Here is a 26,090-nt window from a genome sequence, read left to right as displayed (position 1 = left end):
CCACCAAAACTACGAGCACATCAAATGTACAATCACAGAAACAGGCCATTCAGCCCAACAGGGGTTTACGCTCCCCCCCATTCCCTCAAACCTTCATGTAGTTTCCCCCTGAAATGCTATGTACAACTGGAATGGATAACCTGTTACTAAGAAAATGCATGACTTTTGAAGATTTTCAAATAGACCCATACACATTTTTTTTAAACATAAGTAAACAACTTTAAAAAAAAGTGGACAATAAATCATTTTTCCCCCACACAGATTAATTCTTTTTTTTTAAAATTAAATAACCAACAAGCCACTTAGACGCAAAGTGGAGTCAAAATTGCAACAGAATGCTTTCAACCACCAAAAAGACCACAAGTGAGCAGATTTATCAATGGGCTGACACCAGTATTTTTTTTTTAAAAATCAACCTCAGAAGCTGTGGGTTATTGTAAAACCCCCCAGTTAATTCACTGGTGCCCTCCCCTATTCAGTCTGGCCTGTGTGTGGGGGCTGCAGTCCCATTCTGTAAGGGTCAACTCTCAATCTCCTCTCCTGGCAGGAGTTGCCGCCGGTACATTCCTCACTTCTCAACATTTATCTTTTGAAAAAACAAAAATCACGAAAGAACCAAATAATACATTTGCACATTGTCACACCTCACAAGCACAATCCTGCAAGACTTGGGAAGGAGGGTGGGGGTGGAAATGCTTAGGGGGGGGGAAAAAAAAGTATGTACAAGTAAGTGGCAGACCAGAAATCCAACCATCACACAACACACAAAGCGAGGCCAGGGGAACACATGCACACAATAGACCTGCTGCATTTCAGCTCATTGCACGTTACTCAACCCATGCCATGATTGATTTTGTATGATTTTGATTGCATCTCTCTGAATGTATGATTTTGTGAAGAAGGAGAATAAGAAGAAACACGTTGCACTTAACAAGGAACCGGATTGTTTTTTTTTAAAAAAAAGGGGGGGGTGTAAAGTTTGAGAAAACACGTGAAAAACAGTCCGCTCTTTTAAAGCACAGTGCCTCACCCATGCTGGCCACGGTCTCTCTCTCTCTCTCTCTCCCTCGAAAGCGAAGCGAGAGGGGGGGGATCAAAGGCAAAAGCACCACCAGTTGACCACAAGCTTCCGCACTCAGAGAATGAATCAGATTCTCTCACTCCAGCGGCTCCAGAATTGTTACAACTCTCCTCCACCACGTGTCTCCCTTAAAGCACAATGTTTCCTTGCTCTCCACCTTCCTCCACCCACCACCCAGTGGCTTTCTCATTTCAGATCCATAGTTGACACACATCCAACTACCATGTGACAATTCCACCCCCCCCCCCACAACCCCACACACACACCCACAACGTAAACACACAAAAGGCTAAAGCTTACCACACATGCAAACTTGGGCTGAGAGAACAGGATAGAGGGATCTTTAACAAAAAAATAACATTCAATTATGATTTAAAGTCAAAAGGGAGTGGAGTTGGAACACACTCGTTTACCATAACTAAGGAAAGGTCCAATATTTCACAACCCAGTCTAAATAAAGCTACGTGCAATTTCCTAGAGAGTTCAATGTATGGTTTGCTGTGTGTGTGTGTGTGTGTGTGTCTGTTTGCAAAGCTCATCCTTGCCACTATATTGCACAAAAAAAATGTTTCAAAACGGCCGCCTCGACTTCTTTGTTTGCAGAACCATCCGATCACTTTCTGTTGATATCCCTCAACCCACCACCAGCTCTCAAACGTGCTGGGATCTCTCTGTTCCCACCAACCCCCCCACCCCCACCCCCACACAAAGTTAAAAGGGTTTCACAATGTTTCACTTTCGGGCTACAAAATATTGTGTGAGAGACAGCAACCATCGCTAAAATAAAGATGTGTCTGTACCTGCTTTGTTTTGAAAAGTTGGGCATTTTGAAGAGGTTTTAAATAAATGTCTCACATCAACAAGGTTGGGGGGGAGAGAATGACACAATATGAAACCAAAATGAGGGAAAGTAAGAATCTCTCCTTATTTCACCACATGAATCATTAAAAAAAAAGTGTGTATCGGATTGTGTTTACAATGTAAGAAAGATATTCAAGGATATGATTTGTGGCTATCATTTTACAATTCCTCCATTCTCCAAACGCCTAACTCAACTTTCCCCAGTACAAAATAAGCATTATATAGTTCTATTTTTTTTTTTAAAAACTCACATTGCTTTCCAATATTTTGCGAATGAGACAAAAACTTTTTTTTAAGAATAAAACCCCTACACACAAAACCTGCTTTGTTCATTCCAGAAACTTACACAGGCGAATCGCTCCACTTTACAAATCAGGCCACATGAATCATTCAGGGGAGAAAACACACACACATACACACACACATACACAAATAGGAAGACCACAAATTACTCCCAATATTGTACAATGCAAAACTACAACTACATACACACAGTCAAAATCCAGTCACCTCCCGCAAAACAAAACCACAAGCATCTGTAGTCATTTAGAAAACACAGTGGGGGAAAAATCAAAGCAACACATACACACACAAGAATAAATAATCTGAATCTCTCTGCCCTCTTTCTCCACAAAATCTTGAGGTTAGTCCCAGGTTCAGAACAAGAAAGAGACAAAAAAGGAGAGAGGGGAGGGGGTGGTAGTTCACAGCCTCCAGTCCTTACCTGCAGAAAAAGTTGCTAGAAGTATAAAACTTAGGCAACAAATAATCATATTTAAATGCACCGACGTTGGATTAATTTCCTGCGGCAGGGCATCCGTTCAGTTCGACAACATTTAAAACATGTTTCTTTTTTTTCTGGGTTTTCTCTCCTCCCCCAATTTTTTTCTTCTAAAGAAAGGAGCTGGATGGAATTGACCATCCAGGGCCCGCTGATGTCCAGGACTCAGGACTCACTCCAACACTCTCCAGGCACAAAACACACAGAGAGAAACCAAGCAATTGCTTATTTTTGTTATTGTTGTTGGAACCACCTCCTCCTCCTCTCGTGTTTCCTCTCTCCTCCTCTTTTGACGCTTGTGTGCTCTCCTCTCCTCCAAAATAATGATGATTACATATATATATATATATGTGTATATATATATGTATATATATATAATTATTTCTGCCTGTGAGAAATGCAACAAAAGTTCACTCTTTGCACAGCTAACCCCAGTGCACAGCAGCGACCGCAGAGCTGGATTTGATCTTCTGGAGCGGAAGGAGCTTGGCAAAGGTTCAATCTTCGCCAAAGATGGGGCATAATTTTTGAATGGCCGGGCGGTGTGGCGAATCCACGGGAAAAAAAAAACTGAACCCAGTCCAAAATGGCTTCTAAAAAAGCTTGTCCAGCAGTGAGCAGGGAAACCCGGATGTTTGCTTCACACACACACACACACACACAGAGAGAGGGGGAGAGGAAGAGAGAGAGAAATAATAGCAGCACACCATGTGTCAATTGCACAGCATTGGCTCCAAGTGACACTGGGAGGGAGAGAGACAGAGAGAATTCCTGCAATCCTGCAATAAATGCATGCTTGTTCCAAAAAAAAATCCTGGGGAGAGTAAGTGAGAGGAGAGGGGAGGTGGGGGGGGAAAATAATGTATCAACTCAGTGATACCAACAGAGAGAAATCCTTCATTAATCCTGCAGAGGGAGGAATTAGCCTGCTCGGAATTGTCTTTAGAGTTTCATCTCGGTTCCTTTTTTTTTTCTTCCTTCCTTCCCCTCGTTTCTTTATGCATTTTTTTTTATTAAATTAGATTCTTGCTGCTCTTTGGAATGATTCAGAGCCCTACGCTGTTTTTTTTTGGAGGTGGGGGGGGGGAGGTGGGGGGCGGGTGGTTCTCTTTTGAAATTTGCATTCCAGCAATTTCAGTTTGCTCGCCGAGTGGATGTTGCTATCAGCCAATCTCTGCAACCGTGCCCGGCTTCTCCTTCTTAAAGCGGCCGGTGCACTTTTAGTGTGTGTATGTATGAAAGAGAGAGAGAGAGAGAGGGGGGGAGAGAGAGAGTGCGCGCGCGCGTATGTGAGAGAGTGTGTGAGAGAGTGTGTGAGTGAATGTGTATGGGTGAGAATGTGTGTGAGTGAATGTGTATGGGTGAGAATGTGAGTGAGTGAATGTGTATGGGTGAGAATGTGTGTGAGTGAATGTGTATGAGTGAGAATGTGAGTGAGTGAATGTGTATGGGTGAGAATGTGTGTGAGTGAATGTATATGAGTGAGAATGTGTGTGAGTGGATGTGTATGTGAGTGAATGTATATGAGAGTGAGGATGTGTATGAGTAAATGTATATGAGTGAGAATGCGTGTGAGTGAATGTATATGAGTGAGAATGTGTGAGTGAATGTATATGAGTGAGAATGCATCTGAGTGAATGTATATGAGTGAGAATGTGTATGAGTGAATGTATATGAGTGAGAATGTGTGTGAGTGAATGTATATGAGTGAGAATGTGTGTGCAAGTGAATGTATATGAGTGAGAATGTGAGTGTGCGAGTGAATGTATATGAGTGAGAATGCATGTGAGTGAATGTATATGAGTGAGAATGCATGTGAGTGAATGTATATGAGTGAGAATGCATGTGAGTGAATGTATATGAGTGAGAATGTGTGAGTGAATGTATATGAGTGAGAATGTGTGAGTGAATGTATATGAGTGAGAATGCATGTGAGTGAATGTATATGAGTGAGAATGTATATGAGAGTGAGAATGTGTGTGAGTGAATGTATATGAGTGAGAATGTGTGAGTGAAGGTATATGAGTGAGAATGCATGTGAGTGAATGTATATGAGTGAGAATGCGTGTGAGTGAATGTATATGAGTGAGAATGTGTGAGTGAAGGTATATGAGTGAGAATGCATGTGAGTGAATGTATATGAGTGAGAATGTGTATGTGAGTGAATGTATATGAGAGTGAGAATGTGTATGAGTGAATGTATATGAGTGAGAATCTGTGTGAGTGAATGTATATGAGTAAGAATCTGTGTGAGTGAATGTATATGAGTGAGAATGCATGTGAGTGAATGTATATGAGTGAGAATGTGTATGAAAGTGAGAATGTGTGTGAGTGAATGTGTATGAGTGAGAATGTGTGTGAGTGAATGTGTATGAGTGAGAATGTGAGTGAGTGAATGTGTATGAGTGAGAATGTGTGTGAGTGAATGTATATGAGAGTGAGAATGTGTGTGAGTGAATGTGTATATGAGTGAGAATGTGTGCGAGTGAATGTATATGAGAGTGAGAATGTGTGTGAGTGAATGTATATGAGTGAGAATGTGTATGAGACTGAGAATGTGTGTGAATGAATGATTATGAGAGTGAGAATGTGTATGAGTGAATGTATATGAGTGAGAATCTGTGTGAGTGAATGTATATGAGTGAGAATGTGTGCAAGTGAATGTATATGAGTGAGAATATGTGTGAGTGAATGTGTATGAGTGAGAATGTGTGTGAGTGAATGTATATGAGTGAGAATGTGTGCGAGTGAATGTATATGAGTGAGAATGTGTGTGAGTGAATGTGTATGAGTGAGAATGTGTGTGAGTGAATGTGTATGAGTGAGAATGTGTGTGAGTGAATGTATATGAGTGAGAATGTGTGTGAGTGAATGTATATGAGTGAGAATGTGTGTGAGTGAATGTATATGAGTGAGAATGTGTTGAGTGAATGTATATGAGTGAGACTGTGTTGAGTGAATGTATATGAGTGAGAAAGTGAGTGAATGTGCATGAGAATGAAAATATGTGTGAGTGAATGTGTATGAGTGAGAATGTGTGCGAGTGAATGTGTATGAGTGAGAATGTGTGCGAGTGAATGTATATGAGTGAGAATGTGTGCGAGTGAATGTATATGAGTGAGAATGTGTGTGAGTGAATGTATATGAGGGAGAATGTGTGTGAGTGAGTGTATATGAGGGAGAATGTGTGTGAGTGAATGTGAATGAGAGTGAGAATGTGTATGAGTGAATGTATATGAGTGAGAATGTGTATGAGTGAATGTGTATGAGTGAGAATGTGTATGAGTGAATGTATATGAGTGAGAATGTGTGCGAGTGAATGTATATGAGTGAGAATGTGTGCGAGTGAATGTATATGAGTGAGAATGTGAGTGTGCGAGTGAATGTGTATGAGTGAGAATGTGTGAGTGAATGTGTATGAGTGAGAATGTGTGAGTGAATGTGTATGAGTGAGAATGTGTGAGTGAATGTGTATGAGTGAGAATGTGTGTGAGTGAATGTATATGAGTGAGAATGTGTGTGAGTGAATGTATATGAGTGAGACTGTGTTGAGTGAATGTATATGAGTGAGAATGTGTGTGAGTGAATGTATATGAGTGAGACTGTGTTGAGTGAATGTATATGAGTGAGAAAGTGAGTGTGAGTGAATGTGTATGAGTGAGAATGTGAGTGAATGTGCATGAGAATGAAAATATGTGTGAGTGAATGTGTATGAGTGAGAATGTGTGCGAGTGAATGTATATGAGTGAGAATGTGTGTGAGTGAATGTATATGGGGGAGAATGTGTGTGAGTGAATGTATATGAGTGAGAATGTGTGTGAGTGAGTGTATATGAGGGAGAATGTGTGTGAGTGAATGTGAATGAGAGTGAGAATGTGAGTGAATGTATATGAGTGAGAATGTGTGTGAGTGAATGTATATGAGTGAGAATGTGTATGAGTGAATGTATATGAGTGAGAATGTGTGCGAGTGAATGTATATGAGTGAGAATGTGAGTGTGCGAGTGAATGTGTATGAGTGAGAATGTGTGAGTGAATGTGTATGAGTGAGAATGTGTGAGTGAATGTGTATGAGTGAGAATGTGTGAGTGAATGTATATGAGTGAGAATGTGTGAGTGAATGTATATGAGTGAGAATGTGTGAGTTAATGTATATGAGTGAGAATGTGTGAGTGAATGTATATGAGTGAGAATGTGTGCGAGTGAATGTATATGAGAGTGAGAATGTGTGTGAGTGAATGTATATGAGAGTGAGAATGTGTATGAGTGAATGTATATGAGAGTGAGAATGTGTGCGAGTGAATGTATATGAGAGTGAGAATGTGTGCGAGTGAATGTGTATATGAGTGAGAATGTGTGCGAGTGAATGTATATGAGAGTGAGAATGTGTGCGAGTGAATGTATATGAGTGAGAATGTGTGCGGGTGAATGTATATGAGTGAGAATGTGTGCGAGTGAATGTATATGAGTGAGAATGTGTGCGAGTGAATGTATATGAGTGAGAATGTGTGCGAGTGAATGTATATGAGTGAAAATGTGTGAGTGAATGTATATGAGTGAGAATGTGTGCGAGTGAATGTATATCAGTGAGAATGTGTGTGAGTGAATGTATATGAGTGAGAATGTGAGTGTACGAGTGAATGTATATGAGTGAGAATGTGAGTGTACGAGTGAATGTATATGAGTGAGAATGTGTGCGAGTGAATGCATATGAGTGAGAATGTGTACGAGTGAATGTATATGAATGAGAATGTGTGTGAGTGAATGTATATGAGTGAGAATGTGTGCGAGTGAATGTATATGAGTGAGAATGTGTGCGAGTGAATGTATATGAGTGAGAATGTGTGCGAGTGAATGTATATGAGTGAGAATGTGAGTGTGCGAGTGAATGTATATGAGTGAGAATGTGAGTGTGCGAGTGAATGTATATGAGTGAGAATGTGAGTGTGCGAGTGAATGTATATGAGTGAGAATGTGAGTGTGCGAGTGAATGTATATGAGTGAGAATGTGAGTGTGCGAGTGAATGTATATGAGTGAGAATGTGAGTGTGCGAGTGAATGTATATGAATGAGAATGTGAGTGTGCGAGTGAATGTATATGAGTGAGAATGTGGGTGTGCGAGTGAATGTATATGAGTGAGAATGTGTGCGAGTGAATGTATATGAGTGAGAATGTGTGCGAGTGAATGTATATGAGTGAGAATGTGTGCGAGTGAATGTATATGAGTGAGAATGTGTGCGAGTGAATGTATATGAGTGAGAATGTGTGCGAGTGAATGTATATGAGTGAGAATGTGAGTGTGCGAGTGAATGTATGAGTGAGAATGTGAGTGTGCGAGTGAATGTATATGAGTGAGAATGTGTGTGAGTGAATGTATATGAGTGAGAATGTGAGTGTGCGAGTGAATGTATATGAGTGAGAATGTGAGTGTGCGAGTGAATGTATATGAGTGAGAATGTGAGTGTGCGTGTGAATGTATATGAGTGAGAATGTGTGTGAATGTGCACGTGTACGAGAGTGAGAATGTGAGTGTAAGTGAATGTGTACGAGAGTGAGAATGTGAGTGTGAGTTTGAGACTGAGTGAATGTGGAGATTGTGTTGACTCTTCCGTGTATTTTCCAGCAATTTACATTCGTTTGGAATCCTGCAATCAAATGACACTTGAATAAGTGACTAAATTTTTGACCAGTGACCCACCAGTTCATTTAGGTGATGGTTCTGTCTCTGTGTTTACTAACTCCACCCACCAGCCCTCCCAAACCCCCCTCCACACGGCAAATGAAGTGGAGTTTTATACTGGGAAATATTAACTGTCGAGTGTGGGTTTCAGCTCTTTCTGGTTCTGCCTCTCACTAAAGCCTATTTCGCCCTCACTGCATTCCGATTTTGCAGTTAAGCAGGAGGTTTGTCAATTCGGTGTCACACTGTGCTTGTTTTTTTTAGATGTTATCTCCTGCCTTAGATTCCATTTCGCTGAATACGTGGCGTGCCAAATATTTTGGTTAGAATGCAACAGATTGCTCAATGGCAGGGTTATTATTTACTGTAGATTTTGGGGTAGGGGGTGGGGAGGTGTGGTGGGGGGAGAATGCGCTCTCTCTCTCTCTGTATTGCATCTCTCTCCAGCAAACCGTCATGGCGGGTGGAACATGTTACATGTTACGCTGGGAGGGATTTTCTCCTCGGGGTTTGTAACTGTATCCTTTAACCAAAACACTACAACTTTACCCCTCGCCCACCGGCCAGCTGGAAACCTTACGTATTGCGAGATTCTCAGCAGGCAACAGAGGGTGCTTACCTCCAGCACCACAAATAGCAGCCCACTACCCACTTCCAAGGGGTCTTTGCTAAGCCTCTGCCGCGCAGAACACATGAGATACCAGGTTGTAGAAGTGACCTTTCTTTGATACAGAACAGCAGCACATCCTCACAACTGAAGCTCGTTAGTTTATCTCTATGACACCAACAGGACAAACAGCTCCCGTCCAGTGTGGTGGGTCTTTGATGTACATACCTCCTTGGGCCATGAAGTTCTGTTCTTGGCTCACCCGCCTGTTTCCCATCTACCAGCTGCCCCTCAGTGGACCTAGTCAAAAACACAGTGTCGGGTTCCACGTGCATGCTGACATCATCGGCCTCTACCTAACTGCCATTCCTGGTGAGCCCTCCACCGAATCAGCGCTCTCAGGCTGCTTTGTCCAATGTCCAGTACTGGATAAACAGAGCTGAAAATAAAAGACTGAAGCCATTGTTTTTGGCCTTATCACAAACTCCATTCCCTAGATACCAACTGTATCTCCCTCCCTAATCACTGTCTGAGGCTGCATCACACTGTCCACAAGCTCTGTCTCTGACTTGATCCCGAGCTCAGTTTCTGATCCATCATTGAGAACTATTATTACTGTACATAATGACCATCACTGTGCATAATGACCCTCACTGTACATAATGACCCTCACAGTACATAATGGCCATCGCTGTAAATAATGGCCATCGCTGTACATAATGACCCCTCACTGTAGATAATGAACCTCACTGTACATAATGACCCTCACTGTACATAATGGCCATCACTGTACATAATGACCCTCACTGTACATAATGGCCATCACTGTACATAATGACCATCGCTGTACATAATGACCCTCACTGTACATAACGACCGTCGCTGTACCTAATGACCACCAATGTACCTAATGACCATGGCTGTAAATAATGACCATCATTATACATAATGACCATCACTGTACATAATAACCATCGCTGTACTGAATGACCATCACTGTACATAATGACCCTCACTGTAAATAATGACCATCGCTGTAAATAATGGCCATTGCTGTAAATAATGACCATCGCGGTACAGAATGACCATCGCTGTCCATAATGACCAATCACTGTACATAATGACCATCGCTGTACATAATGGCCATCGCTGTACATAATGACCCTCACTGTAAATAATGACCCTCACTGTACATAACGGCCATCGCTGTAAATAACGGCCATCGCTGTAAATAATGGCCATCGCTGTACATAATGACCCCTCACTGTACATAATGACCATCGCTGTACATAATGACCATCGCTGTACATAATGACCATCGCTGTAAATAATGACCCTCACTGTAAATAACGGCCATCGCTGTAAATAACGGCTATCGCTGTAAATAATGACCCCTCACTGTAAATAATGACCATCACTGTACATAATGACCATCACTGTACATAATGACCCTCACTGTACATAACGACCATCGCTGTAAATAATGACCATCGCTGTACATAATGACCATCGCTGTAAATAATGACCATCGCTGTAAATAATGACCATCGCTGTACATAATGACCATCGCTGTAAATAATGACCATTGCTGTACATAATGACCCCTCACTGTAAATAATGGCCATCGCTGTACATAATGACCATCGCTGTAAATAATGACCATCACTGTACATAATGACCATCGCTGTACATAATGACCATCACTGTACATAATGACCATCGCTGTACATAATGACCATCACTGTAAATAATGACCATCACTGTAAATAATGACCATCGCTGTACATAATGACCATCACTGTACATAATGACCATCGCTGTAAATAATGACCATCGCTGTAAATAATGACCATCGCTGTACATAATGACCATCGCTGTAAATAATGACCATCGCTGTACATAATGACCATCACTGTACATAATGACCATCGCTGTAAATAATGACCATCGCTGTACATAATGACCATCACTGTACATAATGACCATCGCTGTAAATAATGACCATCGCTGTATATAATGACCCTCACTGTACATAATGACCATCACTGTACATAATATGACCATCGCTGTACATAATGACCCCTCACTGTAAATAATGGCCATCGCTGTACATAATGACCATCACTGTAAATAATGACCATCGCTGTACATAATGACCATCGCTGTAAATAATGACCATCACTGTAAATAAAGACCATCGCTGTAAATAATGACCATCACCGTAAATAATGACCATCACCGTACATAATGACCATCACTGTAAATAATGACCATCATTGTAAATGATGACCATCGCTGTAAATAATGACCATCACTGTACATAATGACCATCGCTGTAAATAATGACCATCACTGTAAATAATGACCATCACTGTACATAATGACCATCACTGTACATAATGACCATCGCTGTACATAATGACCATCGCTGTAAATAATGACCATCGCTGTAAATAATGACCATCACTGTACATAATGACCATCGCTGTAAATAACGGCCATCGCTGTACATAATGACCATCACTGTAAATAATGACCATCGCTGTGAATAATGACCATCGCTGTACATAATGACCATCACTGTAAATAATGACCATCACTGTACATAATGACCATCACTGTAAATGATGACCATCGCTGTACATAATGACCCTCACTGTAAATAATGGCCATCGCTGTAAATAATGACCATCACTGTACATAATGACCATCGCTGTAAATAATGACCATCGCTGTAAATAATGACCATCGCTGTACATAATGACCATCGCTGTAAATAATGACCATCGCTGTAAATAATGACCATCACTGTACATAATGACCATCGCTGTAAATAACGGCCATCGCTGTACATAATGACCATCACTGTACATAATGACCATCGCTGTAAATAATGACCATCGCTGTACATAATGACCATCACTGTAAATAATGACCATCACTGTACATAATGACCATCACTGTAAATGATGACCATCGCTGTACATAATGACCCTCACTGTAAATAATGGCCATCGCTGTAAATAATGACCATCACTGTACATAATGACCATCACTGTAAATAATGACCATCACTGTACAGAATGACCATCACTGTACATAATGACCATCACTGTAACTAATGACCATCACTGTAAATAATGACCATCGCTGTACAGAATGACCATCACTGTAAATAATGACCATCGCTGTACAGAATGACCATCGCTGTACATAATGACCATCACTCTACATAATGGCCATCACTGTAAATAATGGCCATTGCTGTAAATAATGACCTTCGCTGTACAGAATGACCATCACTGTACATAATGACCATCACTGTACATAATGGCCATCGCTGTAAATAGTGGCCATTGCTGTAAATAATGACCATCACTGTACATAATGACCATCGCTGTAAATAATGACCATCGCTGTACATAATGACCATCGCTGTAAATAATGACCATCGCTGTAAATAATGACCATCACTGTACATAATGACCATCGCTGTACATAATGACCATCGCTGTAAATAATGACCATCACTGTACATAATGACCATCGCTGTAAATAACGGCCATCGCTGTACATAATGACCATCACTGTACATAACGACCATCGCTGTAAATAATGACCATCGCTGTACATAATGACCATCACTGTAAATAATGACCATCACTGTACATAATGACCATCACTGTAAATGATGACCATCGCTGTACATAATGACCCTCACTGTAAATAATGGCCATCGCTGTAAATAATGACCATCACTGTACATAATGACCATCACTGTAAATAATGACCATCACTGTACAGAATGACCATCGCTGTACATAATGACCATCACTGTAACTAATGACCATCACTGTAAATAATGACCATCGCTGTACAGAATGACCATCACTGTAAATAATGACCATCGCTGTACAGAATGACCATCACTGTACATAATGACCATCACTGTACATAATGGCCATCACTGTAAATAATGGCCATTGCTGTAAATAATGACCTTCGCTGTACAGAATGACCATCACTGTACATAATGACCATCACTGTACATAATGGCCATCGCTGTAAATAGTGGCCATTGCTGTAAATAATGACCATCACTGTACATAATGACCATCGCTGTACATAATGGCCATTGCTGTAAATAATGACCCTCACTGTACATAATGACCATCGCTGTACATAATGACCATCGCTGTAAATAAAGACCATCGCTGTAAATAATGGCCATCGCTGTACATAATGACCATCACTGTAACTAATGACCATCGCTGTAAATAATGGCCATCGCTGTAAATAATGGCCATTGCTGTAAATAATGACCATCACTGTACATAATGACCATCGCTGTACATAATGACCATCGCTGTACATAATGACCATCGCTGTAAATAAAGACCATCGCTGTAAATAATGGCCATCGCTGTACATAATGACCATCACTGTACATAATGACCATCGCTGTAAATAATGGCCATTGCTGTAAATAATGACCATCACTGTACGTAATGACCATCACTGTACATAATGGCCATCGCTGTAAATAATGACCATCACTGTACATAATGACCATCGCTGTACATAATGGCCATTGCTGTAAATAATGACCCTCACTGTACATAATGACCATCGCTGTACATAATGACCCTCACTGTACATAATGACCATCACTGTACATAATGACCATCACTGTACATAATGGCCCTTGTTGTACCTAATTGCCATCGCTGTACATAATGACCATTACTGTACATAACGACCAATCACCACCGTCCGTATTGACATACATTGGCTCCCATTCCACTAATGCTTCCCTTTTATAGTTTTCCTCCTTGTTTCCAAATCCCTCCATGGCCTCATCCCTCCCTATCTCTGTAATTTCCTCCAGTCTTACAATCCTCCGAGAATTCTATGGACACCCACCTCCCACCCCCCTCCCCAACCCCTACAAATTCTGGCCTCCTATGCATTCCCGATATCACCTCAGCAATTGCGATTGCCATCTAGCCTGCAAGCTCTGGAATTCCCTCTTTGCCTCTCCACCTCTCTCCTTCCATTAAGACACTTCTGAAAACTTAACTCTTTGACTAAGCTTTTGATCACCTGTCTCCGTCTTTGGCTCAGGGATAACCTTTGTTAGCTAATGTTCCTGTGTTGTCCTGTTAAAGGTGTCGTATAAATGCAAGTTGCTGCTTTTGGAAGCAGAGTTGTCAACATCTCAGTGCCTTGAACACCTTCCTTTTTTAAGAGATTTGCCATCACCTGTGTTGACTGTGGGCTGCTTTCCTGGAACTAATTGCACAGCAGAGATGCCTCACTCACATCTTCATTAGCCCTAGACTCGAATATTCTAACACACTCTTGGCTGGCCTCCCACATTGCACCAACAATAAACTTCAGGTCATCCAAAACTCAACTGCCCATGTCTTAACTCAAGTCCCGTTCCTCTAACACTCCTGTGCTCACTGACCTACCTTGGCTCCTGGTCAAACAGCAACTTGATTTTAAAATTCTCATCCTTGCTTTGAAATCTCTCCATGGCCTCACCCCTCCCTATCTCTCCTCCAGCCCCACAAGCCTCTGACATATCCGCACTCCTCTAATTCTGGCCTCTTGTGCATCTCCAATCTCGTTCTCCACAATTTCTCTGCCATTCAGTTGTTGAGGCCTCACGCTCTGGAATCCCCTCCTAAACCTCTCCACCTTGCTTTTCTCCTTTAAGACACTCCTTAAAACCTACCTCTTTGACCAAGTTTTTGATCATCTGACCTAATATCCCCTTCTGTGGTTGGGCGTTGTTTTGTTTTGTTTTACAAGGCTCCAGTGAAATGCCTTGGCACAGTTCATTGTGTTAAAGCTGCCACACAGATATAAGTTATTCTTGTAGGTGCTGGGATCCCTCAGTGCCGAGGGCAATGTGACTGGAGAGCCCTGCAGCCTTCAGCAAGAGGGACTCCTGAGGATAGTGACCATTTCCACCACCTGTATCTGGTGAATCGCCCGTGTTCTAAGCAAGAATGGGGAAGCGTGTACAGGAACTGCCCCTGCCTGAGGATGATTGGCGGGATCACAGGCCTGACACTCATAACTCTCCTCGGCAAAGGGTCACCACCTTCACAAATCGGAGGAGCAAAGTTTTGGGGTGGGTGCGAAATGGGAAGGCTGCTACTGAGACAACCCCAGTTAAGACCTTGAAAGGGAGAGGCTGGGTGGTCAAAGGAGAAATGAAAGTCAAGCCACAAGGTAGTATATTGTATTAGTAGCGCACTTCACCAACATTCTCGTGAGGCAAGGGAATCAAAGGTCATCGGGGTTAGATGGGAATGTGGAAATCGACACACAAGAAGATCAGCCATGATCTTATTGAATGGCGGAGCAGGCTCGAGGGGCCGAATGGTCTACCCCTGTTCCTATTTCTTATGCTCTTACGAATCTGAAGCATTACCTTTCCCGATTGCAATATGTAAGTCCACATCTTTCGGGTTACCTGCAGTTCTGCAGTGGGAATTCTTCACATCTGTATAACCTGCAGGAGGCTGGCCATGTTGGACAGACCCAGCGCTACATCCTCTGAAACTTAATGATGGACACCAACAGAAGATTCCTTTCTGAGACCTGTCAGGACTCTTAATTCCCAAAATAGATTCTCAAACCCTCTGTATGCAGAAGGGCAATATCAGCCAGCCTGTAAGGTTGGACTCTGAATGGCTTGCTGGGTTTGTTGCTGCATTTTTGTAGATTAATTATACTTGGTCTTACTAATCGCTGGCCCTCCAATGGGCTGCTATCTCTGAAAATGTGGGAGTGAAGCTCGAGATTCTCAACCGAGCAAACCAACCCAGGTGACAACAATGTCCATTCTACTACTTCTGCTCAATTGAAAGAGTATCTCAGAATGTGTTAAAGGGAGAGCTGGTGGAGAAATTAGTGAACTTGGAAATATATCACCATTTTGTCACTGTCGCTGGGTCAAAATCCTGAAACTCCCTCCCTAACAGCACTGTGGGTGTACCTACACCACATGGACTGCAGCGGTTCAAGAAGGCAGCTCACCACCACCTTCTCAAGGGCAACTAGGGATGGGTAATAAATGCTGGCCCAGCCAGCGAAGCCCACATCCCATGAATGAATAAAAAAAAAACTCATGGAGTCCTTCTCTGTCCTTAAGGAAGTCCTGGACTGGTCAGTTGGGTAGGAAAGGGGTAAATGGAATTTAACCCAGAGAAGTGTGAAGTGATGCCACTAGGGAGGTCAAACAAGGCAAAGGATTACACAGTAAATGGGAGGATACTGAGTGGTTGTAGAGGAAGTGAGGGACCTTGAAGTGAATATTCACAGATCCCTGAAGGTATCAGGACAGAACAATAAGTTGGTTAAGACGGCACATGGAATATGGAGTCCTTTCATTTATTAGCTGAGGCATAGAATATAAGAGCAGGGAGGTTATGCTGGAACTATTTAAAACATTAGTTCGGCCACAACCTGAGTACTGTGCGCAGTTCTAGTCACCTCAATCACAGAAAGGATGTAATTGCACTAGGCAGGGTGCAGAAGAGATTTACAAGAACATTTCCAGGACTGGAAAATTGCAGCTATGAGGAAAGATCGGATAGGCCCGGGTTGTTCTCTTTGGAACAGAGGAGGCTGAGGGGAGATTTGATTGAGATGTACAAAGTTGTGAGGGGCCTGGATAGAGTGGATGGGAAGGGCCTATTTACGTTAGCAGAGAGGTCAGTGACTAAGGGGACATTGATTTAAAGCGATTGTAGAAGGATTAGAGGGGAGATGAGGAAAAAATGTTTTCACCCAGAGGGTGTGGGGGTCTGGAACTCACTGCCTGAACGGGTAATAGAGGCAGAAAACCTCAACTCATTTAAAGGGTGTCTGGATATGCACCTCAAGGGCCGTAACCTGCAAGCCCAAATGCTGGAAAGTGGGATTAAGCTGGGTGACTCGTTTCTCGGCCGGCACAGACACAATGGGCCAAATGGACTCTTTCTGTGCTGTAAAACTTTCTATGATCCTGGTCTATGAAGTCTCTGGATAAGGGTGAGTGGTGAGTGGTTATTGGGTTGGAGGACGTTCTACAACCAATTTGCAAAAATAATGTTTTTATAATTAGGTCAGTTTAATGCCTTAAATCATCCTGCTGAGATCCAAACGCAAAGTCAACCTGGATTAATCATTGTTCCACAGCAAATAGCTGCCAATGTTGGACCAGGGGCCACAAACCAGAGATTGTGTGGTAACTAGGGATTTTTAAAAAAAATTTGGTCATGGGCATCACTGGCATTTATTGCCCCCATCCTTAATTGCCCTTGCAAGTCAACCACATTGCTGTGGGCCTGGAGTCACACATAGTCACCAGGGAAGAACAGCAGATTTCCAGATGGGTCTTTACAACAATGTTATCATTAGGCTTTCAATTCCAGATTTTGTATTGAATTCAAATTTCACCATTTGTCATGGATGGGATTTGAACCCATGTCCCCAGATCATTACCCTGGGTCTCTGGAGTATCAGTCTAGTGACAATACCACTATGCCACCACCTTACCCTCAAACAGCTGCTCCTTCCGACTCATGAGCCAAGGCAGAACATGCATTAACTGGTGACGTTTTGTGGAAATGGTGCGGTGAGCAGTTTCTGCTCGTTTCTGTTTCTCTGTGTGCGGGTTTCGTCTGGTGAAAAAAAAAATCAAGGCTCTGCCGATGCAGAGGAGGGTGACCAGGGTGAGATTGAATGTCAGAGCTCTTAGGGTCATTTACTCCGAGTTAATAACTTGGTTGCGGCACAGGTATTGGGCGGAACCTTGCTGAGGCCTCGTGGGTCTCGCCTGCAGGCTGGAAAGCCAGCGAGAGATCTGCGCAGTCTGTTTTTGGGAAGGCCTGCCAAACCACAAGCCAATCAGGCAGTGGCAAGGCCAGCAGAGGGTCCTCCCCTCTAGTCCCTTGATCAGGCACTGAGTGCCTTTGATCGAGGGAGCCTCCGCCTCCAAGAGGTGACAAGCTGGCCGCATGGCTTTAGCTGCTGTGCACGCCACATGGTGACAGGCCTGCCTGCAGCTGGGTTAATACCAGCGGCAGGATGAGGCCCTTAAGTGCTCGTTGATTGGTCGCTTAAGGGCCTCAATAGGTGGTGGGGTACAAGGTCGACCATGGGTCTTCCCTTCAGAACCTAATTCTGATGGAGCCAGGAAGGCATGGGCTTCCAGTAAGCCGCCCTCCTGCCTAAGTAAATGCCCTTCCCACCTCCAAGCTCGACACCAGCGAGAGCAGAAGATTCCACCCAAAGTCTGATTGGGAGTTTTTCTAAAGGGATTGGATGCTATCGGATAATAAGACAGGTTATTTGAAATGGATAGGGATAATGACACTTAAGATCATACCTGTAATATCCATAAGCGAAGTATACAAGACAGAGAATTTCCTTTCACACAGTCAGTGCCCACTGGAGCAAACACCTACAAGATGTGGAGAGGATGGGGGTCACTAAGTCCATTGAAAGACAGCTTGCTGAATGCCTGAGAGAAAAAGGCAAGGCATAAATAGTTGTACAATTCAATCATTTCGTACTCTAAGCATCCAGGTTCTTCTGAATCTTACGCGATGTTTCAGAGAGTTGGAGAGGAATTTCCTGGAGCTTTTCCTGAACTGGCCACAATTTCTTTTGGTTCTTTAAGGAGGTAATGTTACTAGGGGTCGGAAGGAGTGTGAGTAAGGTTGAACTGAAAGGGGATAAGCTGCACAAGTCTGCTGGTATTTTCATACCCTTTCCACGTGGTCTATCGGAATTGCTATGGCAAGGGGGCGTGGTCAGTGCATTAAGTCACTTAAAAAAAGCTGAAAAAATGTCTAGTAGAGTCAGTCGTGTGGATGTGTTGCAATCTCTGAATGCAAGAGTTGGACTCTGAAGAAAGGGGATCACAGAAAAAAGATATGGAGGATCCTCGGAATCAGCTGGATGGACAGAAAGACCACTGAGTGGGTTAGATCAAGAGGAGTGGTTCAGGGGTCAAAAGGGTTGCTAAGTACAGTTAGAGAGAGAGAGAAAGATAGGCAAGTACGGATATTGGATATGATGACCTGACAGCCTTGTCCTGGCAAGACGTGAAGGAGAAATTGAGGGGAAAAACAGAAGAGGAAGAAAAAAATCTGTCGAGTGGAAAACATTGAAACATGGACTGACGGAGGCTTGAAGAATCACAGAACTGTTACGGCACAGAAGGAGGTCCAGAAGGAGCCCATTGGGTCTGCACCAGCTCTCCCATCGTTTCACCTAGTGCCATTCCCCCGCCTGCTCCCCCTAACCATGCACAATCTTCCTTTTCAGATAACAGTCTCATTTTCTTTTTTTGAATGATTCAATTGAACCTGCCTCAACCACACTCTCAGGCAGTGCCTTCCAGACCTTAACCACTCGCTGTGTGAAAAAGTTTTTCCTCGTATCACTTTGGCTTATTTTACCAATTACTTTAAATCTATGTCCTCATGTTCTCAATTCTTTCACATGTGAGAACAATTTCTCCCTATCTGCTCTGTCCGGATTCCACATAATTTTGAATATCTCAATCGAATCTCCTATCAACCTTCTTTTCTGTAAGGAAAATAGTCCTAACTTCACCCATCTATCTTCATAACTGAAGTTCCTCATCCCAGGGACCATTCTCATGAATCTTTCCTGCACCTTCTCTTATATGAACATATGAATTAGGAGCAGGAGTAGGCTACTCAGCCATTCGAGCCTGCTCCACTATTCAATGAGATCATGGCTGATCTGATTATGACCTCAACCTCACATTCCCGCCTACCCCCCGATAACCTTTCACCCCCTTGCTTATCAAGAATCTATCTAGCTCTGCCTTAAAAATATTCAAAGGCTCTGCTTCCACTGCCTTTTGAGGAAGGGAGTGCCAAGGAGTCATAGCCCCCTTTCTCCAAATCTCTGTCCTAAAGGGCAATCCATTATTTTTAAATGGTGCCCCCTAGTTCTAGATTCTCCCAGAACAGGAAACATCCTCTCCACATCCACCCTGTCAAAACCCCTCATGATTTTATATGTTTCAATCAAGTCGCCTCTTACTCTTCTAAACTACAGCGGATACAAGCCTAACCTGTCCAACTTTTCCTCGTAAGATAACCTGCCCAATCCAGGCATTAGTTTTGTAAACCTTCTCTGAACTGCCCTCAATGCATTTATAACCTTCCTTAAATAATGTATACAGTGCTCCAGATTTAATCTCACCAGTGCCCTATATAACTGAAGCATAAACCTCCCTACTTTTGCATTCAATTCCCCTCACAATAAATTATAACATTCTATTAGCTTTCCTAATTACTTGCTGTACCTGTATACCAGCCTTCTGTGATTCATGAACTAAGACACCCAGATCCCTCTGAATCTCAGAGCTCTGCAACCTCTCACCATTGAGATAATATGCTTCTTTTTCATTCTTCCTGCCAAAATGAACAATTTCATATTTACCCACACTATACTCCATTTGCCAGATCTTTGCCCACTCACTTAACCTGTCTATGTTGCTTTGTAACCTCCTTACGTCCTCTTGACAATTTACCTTCCTACCTATCTTTGTGTAATCAGCAAATTTAGCAACCATTCCTTCGGTCCCTTCATCCAAGTCATTTATAGAAATTGTATACAGTTGAGGCCCCAGCACTTATCCCTGTGGCACACCCCTCGTCACATCCTGCCAACTAGAAAAAGATCCATTTATGCCAATTCTCTGCTTCCTGTTAGCTAGCCAATTTTCTATCCGTGCCGATATGTTACCCCCTACACCATGAGCTTTTCTTTTCTGCAATAACCTTTGATGTGGTACCTTATCAAATGCCTTCTGGAAATCTAAGTAACAGTACATCTGCCTAAATACAGTACATCTAAATACAGTACATCCCCTTTATCCACAGCACATGTGATTCCTTCAAAGGACTCAAATTTAAACATGATTTCCCTTTCACAAAACCATGTTGACTCTGCCTGATTGCCTTGAATTTTCTAAGTGCCCTGTTATAACATCTTTAATAATAGCTTCTAACATTTTCCCTGTGACAGATGTTAAGCTAACTGACCTGCAGTTTCCTGCTTTCTGTCTCCCTCCCTTTTTGAATAAAGGAGTTACATTTGCTATTTTCCAATCTGATGGAATCTTCCCTGAATCTAGGGAATTTTGGAAAATTAAAACCATTGCACCAACTATCTCACTAGCCACTTCTTTCAAGACCTTAGGGTGAAGTCCATCTGGACCCAGGGATTTGTCAGCCCACAGCCTCAACAATTCATTCAATATCATTTCCCTTGTGATTGTAATTTTCCCCAGTTCCTCCCTCCCCTCCATTTCCTGATTTACAGCTATTTCTGGGATGTTACTTGTGTCCTCTATAGTGAAGACCGAAGTAAAATACCTGTTTAATTCATCCGCCATCCCCCTACTTTCCATTATCAATTCCCCAGAAGCAATTCCTATAGGACCGACACTCACTTTGTTACCTCTTTTCTTATTTAATTATCCATTAATATAATTAATAAGCCTTTATATTACCAGCTTGCTTTCTCTCATACTCTAATGTTTCCCTCCTTCTTAATCTTTTTGTCATTCTTCGTTGTTCTTTATATTCTTTCCAATCTTCTGACCACCCATCTTTGCATAATGATGCTTTTTCTTTAAGTTTGATACTGTCTTTAACTTTTTTAGTTAACCACAGATGGTGGGCCCTCCCCTTGGAATTTTTCTTTCTCATTGGAGTGTATCTATTCTGTGCATTCTGAAATATCCCATTAAATGTCTGCCACTGAACCTCTATTGACCTATTCCTTAATCTTATTTGCCAGTTCACTTTAACTAGCTCCGCTTTCATGCCCTCATAAATGCCCTTCTTTAAGTTCAAAATACTAGTTTTGGACGCACTCGTTTCTCCCTCAAAATGTACGTAAACTTTAATCATATTATGATCGCTGCTACCTAGGGGTGCCTTCACCATGAGGTTATCAATTAATCCTATCTCATCCCTCAATACCAGGTCTAGTATAGCCTGCTCTCTGGTTGGCTCCAGAACGAGTGACTTGAGTGAGCAGCGCTGAGGAGGGAGGGTGCTGCAGAACAGTGGGAGGCTGAGACTGGAGTGCGGACAAACCACCGATAAATATTGTTAGTGAGTGTGACATCTCCAGTGAATAAACAGACCCGAGCCCAGAATTCCAGTTAATAGAGAATTCCGGTTAGTAGAGTGCTGGATAACAGAAATGTTACTGTGGTGTCTTAGGTTTAACTTATTTACACCTGTAGCAAAAATAGCAAAATTAAACTGAGAAACAAGGTGCAGTGAGATGAAAAAATTGCATCTATATAATCCTTTTATACAGCACAATTAATATTATTATTAAAACTTTGTTAAACCATTTCACCATCAAGTTCTTTCTGAATAGTTTGCATTGCTTGTGTATACACGAGGCAGTGGAAGATACCATACAGGGGAAGCAAGCACCTTCTGTCCCCTCGGGTGGACATTTAAAGATGCCATGACACTATTTTGAAGAAGAACCTCTGAGTTCTCCCTGCTGTCCTCACTAAAATATAGCCTTCAACCAACATCGCTGAACGTTATCTGGTAATTATCACGTTGCATTTTGTGGGGTCTTTCTGCATGCGCATTGGCTGCTGAGTTTCCACATCAAAACGGTGACTTCACTTTGAAAGTACTTCGTTGGCTGTGAGTTGCTTTCTGATGTTCTGAGGCAGTGAAAGGCGTGATACAAATTCAAATCTTTATTTCCTGTCTTTAACGATAAATGCTACTGCAGAAGTGCTTTCAAAGCTAGCCTGCGTTAATTCTAATAACTTGTATGGCAACTATATATGCACTGAAATTGAATCTCAGATTGAAAAGTTGCTGGTCCCTCCATTTTTCCTGACTCAATGCCTCACTTTTTAAACATTCTTTCACGGGATGTGGGCTTCGCTGGCTGGGCCAGCATTTATTGGCTATCCCTAGTTGCCCTTGAGAAGGTGGTGGTGAACTGCCTTCTTGAACCACGGCAGACAATGTGATGTAGGTACACCCACTGTGCTGTTAGGAAGGGAGTTCCAGGATTTTGACCCAGCGACAGTGAAGGAACGGCGATATATTTCCAAGTCAGGATGGTGAGTGACTTGGAGGGGAACTTCCAGGTGGTGGTGTTCCCATCTATCTGCTTCTCTTGTCCTTCTAAGTGGTTGAGGTCATGGGTTTGGAAGGTGCTGTCTAAGTAGTCTTGGTGAGTAGTTGCGGTGCATCTTGCAGATGGTGCACACAGCTGCCAATATGCGTCGGTGGTGGAGGGAGTGGGTGTTGAAGATGGTGGATAGGTGCTGATCAAGCACCTGGGTGTCAGGTCCTGGATGGTGTCAAGCTTCTTGAGTGTTGTGGGAGCTGCGCTCATCCAGGCAAGTGGGGAGCACGCCATCACACTTCTGACTTGTGCCTTGTAGATGGTGGACAGGCTTTGGGGAGTCAGGAGGTGAGTCAGGAGGATTCCTAGCCTCTGATCTGCTCTTGTAGCCACAGTATTTATATGGCTCGTCCAGTTCAGTTTCTGGTCAATGGTAACCCCCAGGAATCAAAACAGGAAATGCTGGAAAAACTCAGCAGATGTGTCAGCGTCTGTGGAGAGAGAAACAGAATTAATGTCTTGAGTCCGTATGACTCTTCTTCAGAGCAGAAGGGTAACCCCTGGGTAACCGACAGGATGTTGACTGAGAGCATTTGAGTGGTGATTAATGCCCGCACTTAACACAAAACATCAGGACTCTGTGGAATAAAGTTGCCTTTAATCCAGCAGGTGGACAAATAGATTTTTAAAAATGTTACGCATATTAAGTTAACGTTTCACACTGCTTTGCAACGCTCCTTTTAAAAAGGGCAAAATACTAGAGGTGAGGACATCACTCATTAACATTTGTAAATGTATGGAAGGCTTATCAATGGCAGCCCTGAGGACTTAGTGAGCAAAAGCACTACCTGGTTCAAAGTTAAATTGGTGAGGTGGTCGACGATAAGTGAATGAAGGAATATGGAACATAGGAACATGGGAGGAAGCCATTCAGCCCATCGAGCCTGCTCTGCCATTCAAACAGATCATGGCTGATCATCTACCTCTGCACCATTTTCCCCCACTATCCCCATGTTCCTTGATGTCATTCATATCCAAAAATCTATCGACCTCTGTCTTGGACATGCTCAATGACTGAGCTTCCACAGCCCTCTGGGATAGAGAATTGTGAACATTCACCACCCTCTGAGTGAAGAAACTCCTCCTCATTTCAGTCTTAAATGGTTTGCCCCTTCTTCTGAGACTGTGTTCGCCTGGTAGATGGTGCCCCCATGATCGATGAATTCCATTAGCTATAATTTTGTTTCTTGGATATGAGGGAGGGGGGCTGCTCTAGTGGACCAGCAGGTGAATACAGTGAGTAATGCACCAGTGAGTGGTAAAAGAGCAGAGAGGGAGCCATGTCACGTGAATTGCATCAGTTCAAGCAGAAGGCTCACCGCCACCTTCTGAAGGACAACTGAGGGTTGGCAAGAAATGCCATCATTGCGAATGATGCCCATATCCCTAGAATGATTTACTTTTTAAAAAAAGGCAAGACTGCCAACTAAGTGGCACCTCAGTTTCACTAACCTTCGTACAGCCTCCGCTGTGCTAATTTATTGAAAAAAATATTTGGATTTATCTAGTGCTCCTCATGACCAGCAGAAGCCTCAAAGCATTTTGCAGTCCCGTTTTGAAGTGTAGTCACTGTAATGTGGGAAACGTGGCAGCCAATTGCAAACTGCAGCTCCCACAAACAACAATGAGCAGATAAATCTACTTCTTGTGATGTTGACTGAAGGATAGATATTGGCCAGGACACCAGGGATAACTCCCCCCACCCCCCTGCCCCCCAGCCCCCCAACCCTCCTCCCCCCCCCAACCCTCCTCCCCCCCGCCCCCCCAACCCTCCTCGCCCCCCGCCCCCCCAACCCTCCTCGCCCCCCCAACCCTCCTCGCCCCCCCAACCCTCCCTCCATAACCCCCCACCCTCCCCCCCAACCCTCCCCCTGCCCCCCAACCCTCCCCCCAGCCCCATCAACCCCCCCGCCCTCCCCACCCCCAACCCTCCTCGCCCCCCCAACCCTCCTCGCCCCCCCAACCCTCCTCGCCCCCCCAACCCTCCTCGCCCCCCGCCCCCCCAACCCTCCTCGCCCCCCCGCCCCCCCAACCCTCCTCGCCCCCCCAACCCTCCTCGCCCCCCCAACCCTCCTCGCCCCCCCAACCCTCCCTCCATAACTCCCCACCCTCCCCCCCAACCCTCCCCCTGCCCCCCAACCCTCCCCCCAGCCCCATCAACCCCCCCGCCCTCCCCACCCCCAACCCTCCTCCCCCCAAACCCTCCCCCTCCCACCCCCCACCCTCCCCCTCAACCCTCCCCCCCTACCCCCCACCCTGCCCCCCCCAACACTCCCCCTCCACCCTCCCCCAACCCTCCTCCCCCCCCCGCCAACCCTCCCCCCCAACCCCCACCCTGCTCTTCTTCAAAATAGTCCATGGAATCCTTTACATCCAAATGAGTAGATAGATAGGGCCTCGGTTTAATGTTTCATCTAAAAGACAACAGTGTAGCACTCGTTTTTCCTTTCCTGGGATGTGGGCATCACTGGCAAGGCCAGCATTTGTTGCCCATCCATAATTTACCTTGAACTTGCTCAGCCATTTCCTAACTTCCATAACTGAAATGGCAGTTAGGAGTCAATCACATTGCTGTGGGCCTGGGGCCTGGAGTCCATGTGTAGGCCAGACCGGGTAATGATGGCAGATTTCCTTCCCTATTAGTGAGCCAGATGAGTTTTCATAAACAATCGACAATGGTCTCATGAGATTAGCTTTCAATTCCAGGGTTTTTTTTTTTAGTTAATTGAATTTAAATTCCACCAGCTGCCACGATGGGATTTGAACCTGTAATTCCCAGAACATTAGCCTGGGTTTCCTGGTGCTGTGACATTACCAGTCCGCCACCGTCTCCCCTGCACTTTAGTGTCAGTCT

The 26,090-nt window shown here is 43.5% G+C and overlaps 1 protein-coding gene across 1 annotated transcript in view; it reads right to left on the bottom strand.

The window, feature by feature from the left end:
- Positions 1 to 2,961, bottom strand: part of acvr2ba (activin A receptor type 2Ba) — a 216,963-nt gene extending 214,002 nt beyond the window's left edge. Inside the window, exon 1 of the mRNA XM_078534548.1 lies at positions 2,667 to 2,961. Coding sequence (XP_078390674.1) covers positions 2,667 to 2,715 — 49 coding nt within the window. The 5' untranslated portion in view covers positions 2,716 to 2,961. The remainder of the gene's footprint in view (positions 1 to 2,666) is intronic.
- Between the last annotated feature and the right edge of the window lie 23,129 nt (positions 2,962 to 26,090).

This window comes from Cetorhinus maximus, chromosome 3 (assembly GCF_964194155.1).
Source record: "Cetorhinus maximus chromosome 3, sCetMax3.hap1.1, whole genome shotgun sequence".
Taxonomy (NCBI): domain Eukaryota; kingdom Metazoa; phylum Chordata; class Chondrichthyes; order Lamniformes; family Cetorhinidae; genus Cetorhinus; species Cetorhinus maximus.
Note: the sequence above shows the minus strand (reverse complement) of the source record. Positions and strands in the feature narration are given on the sequence as shown.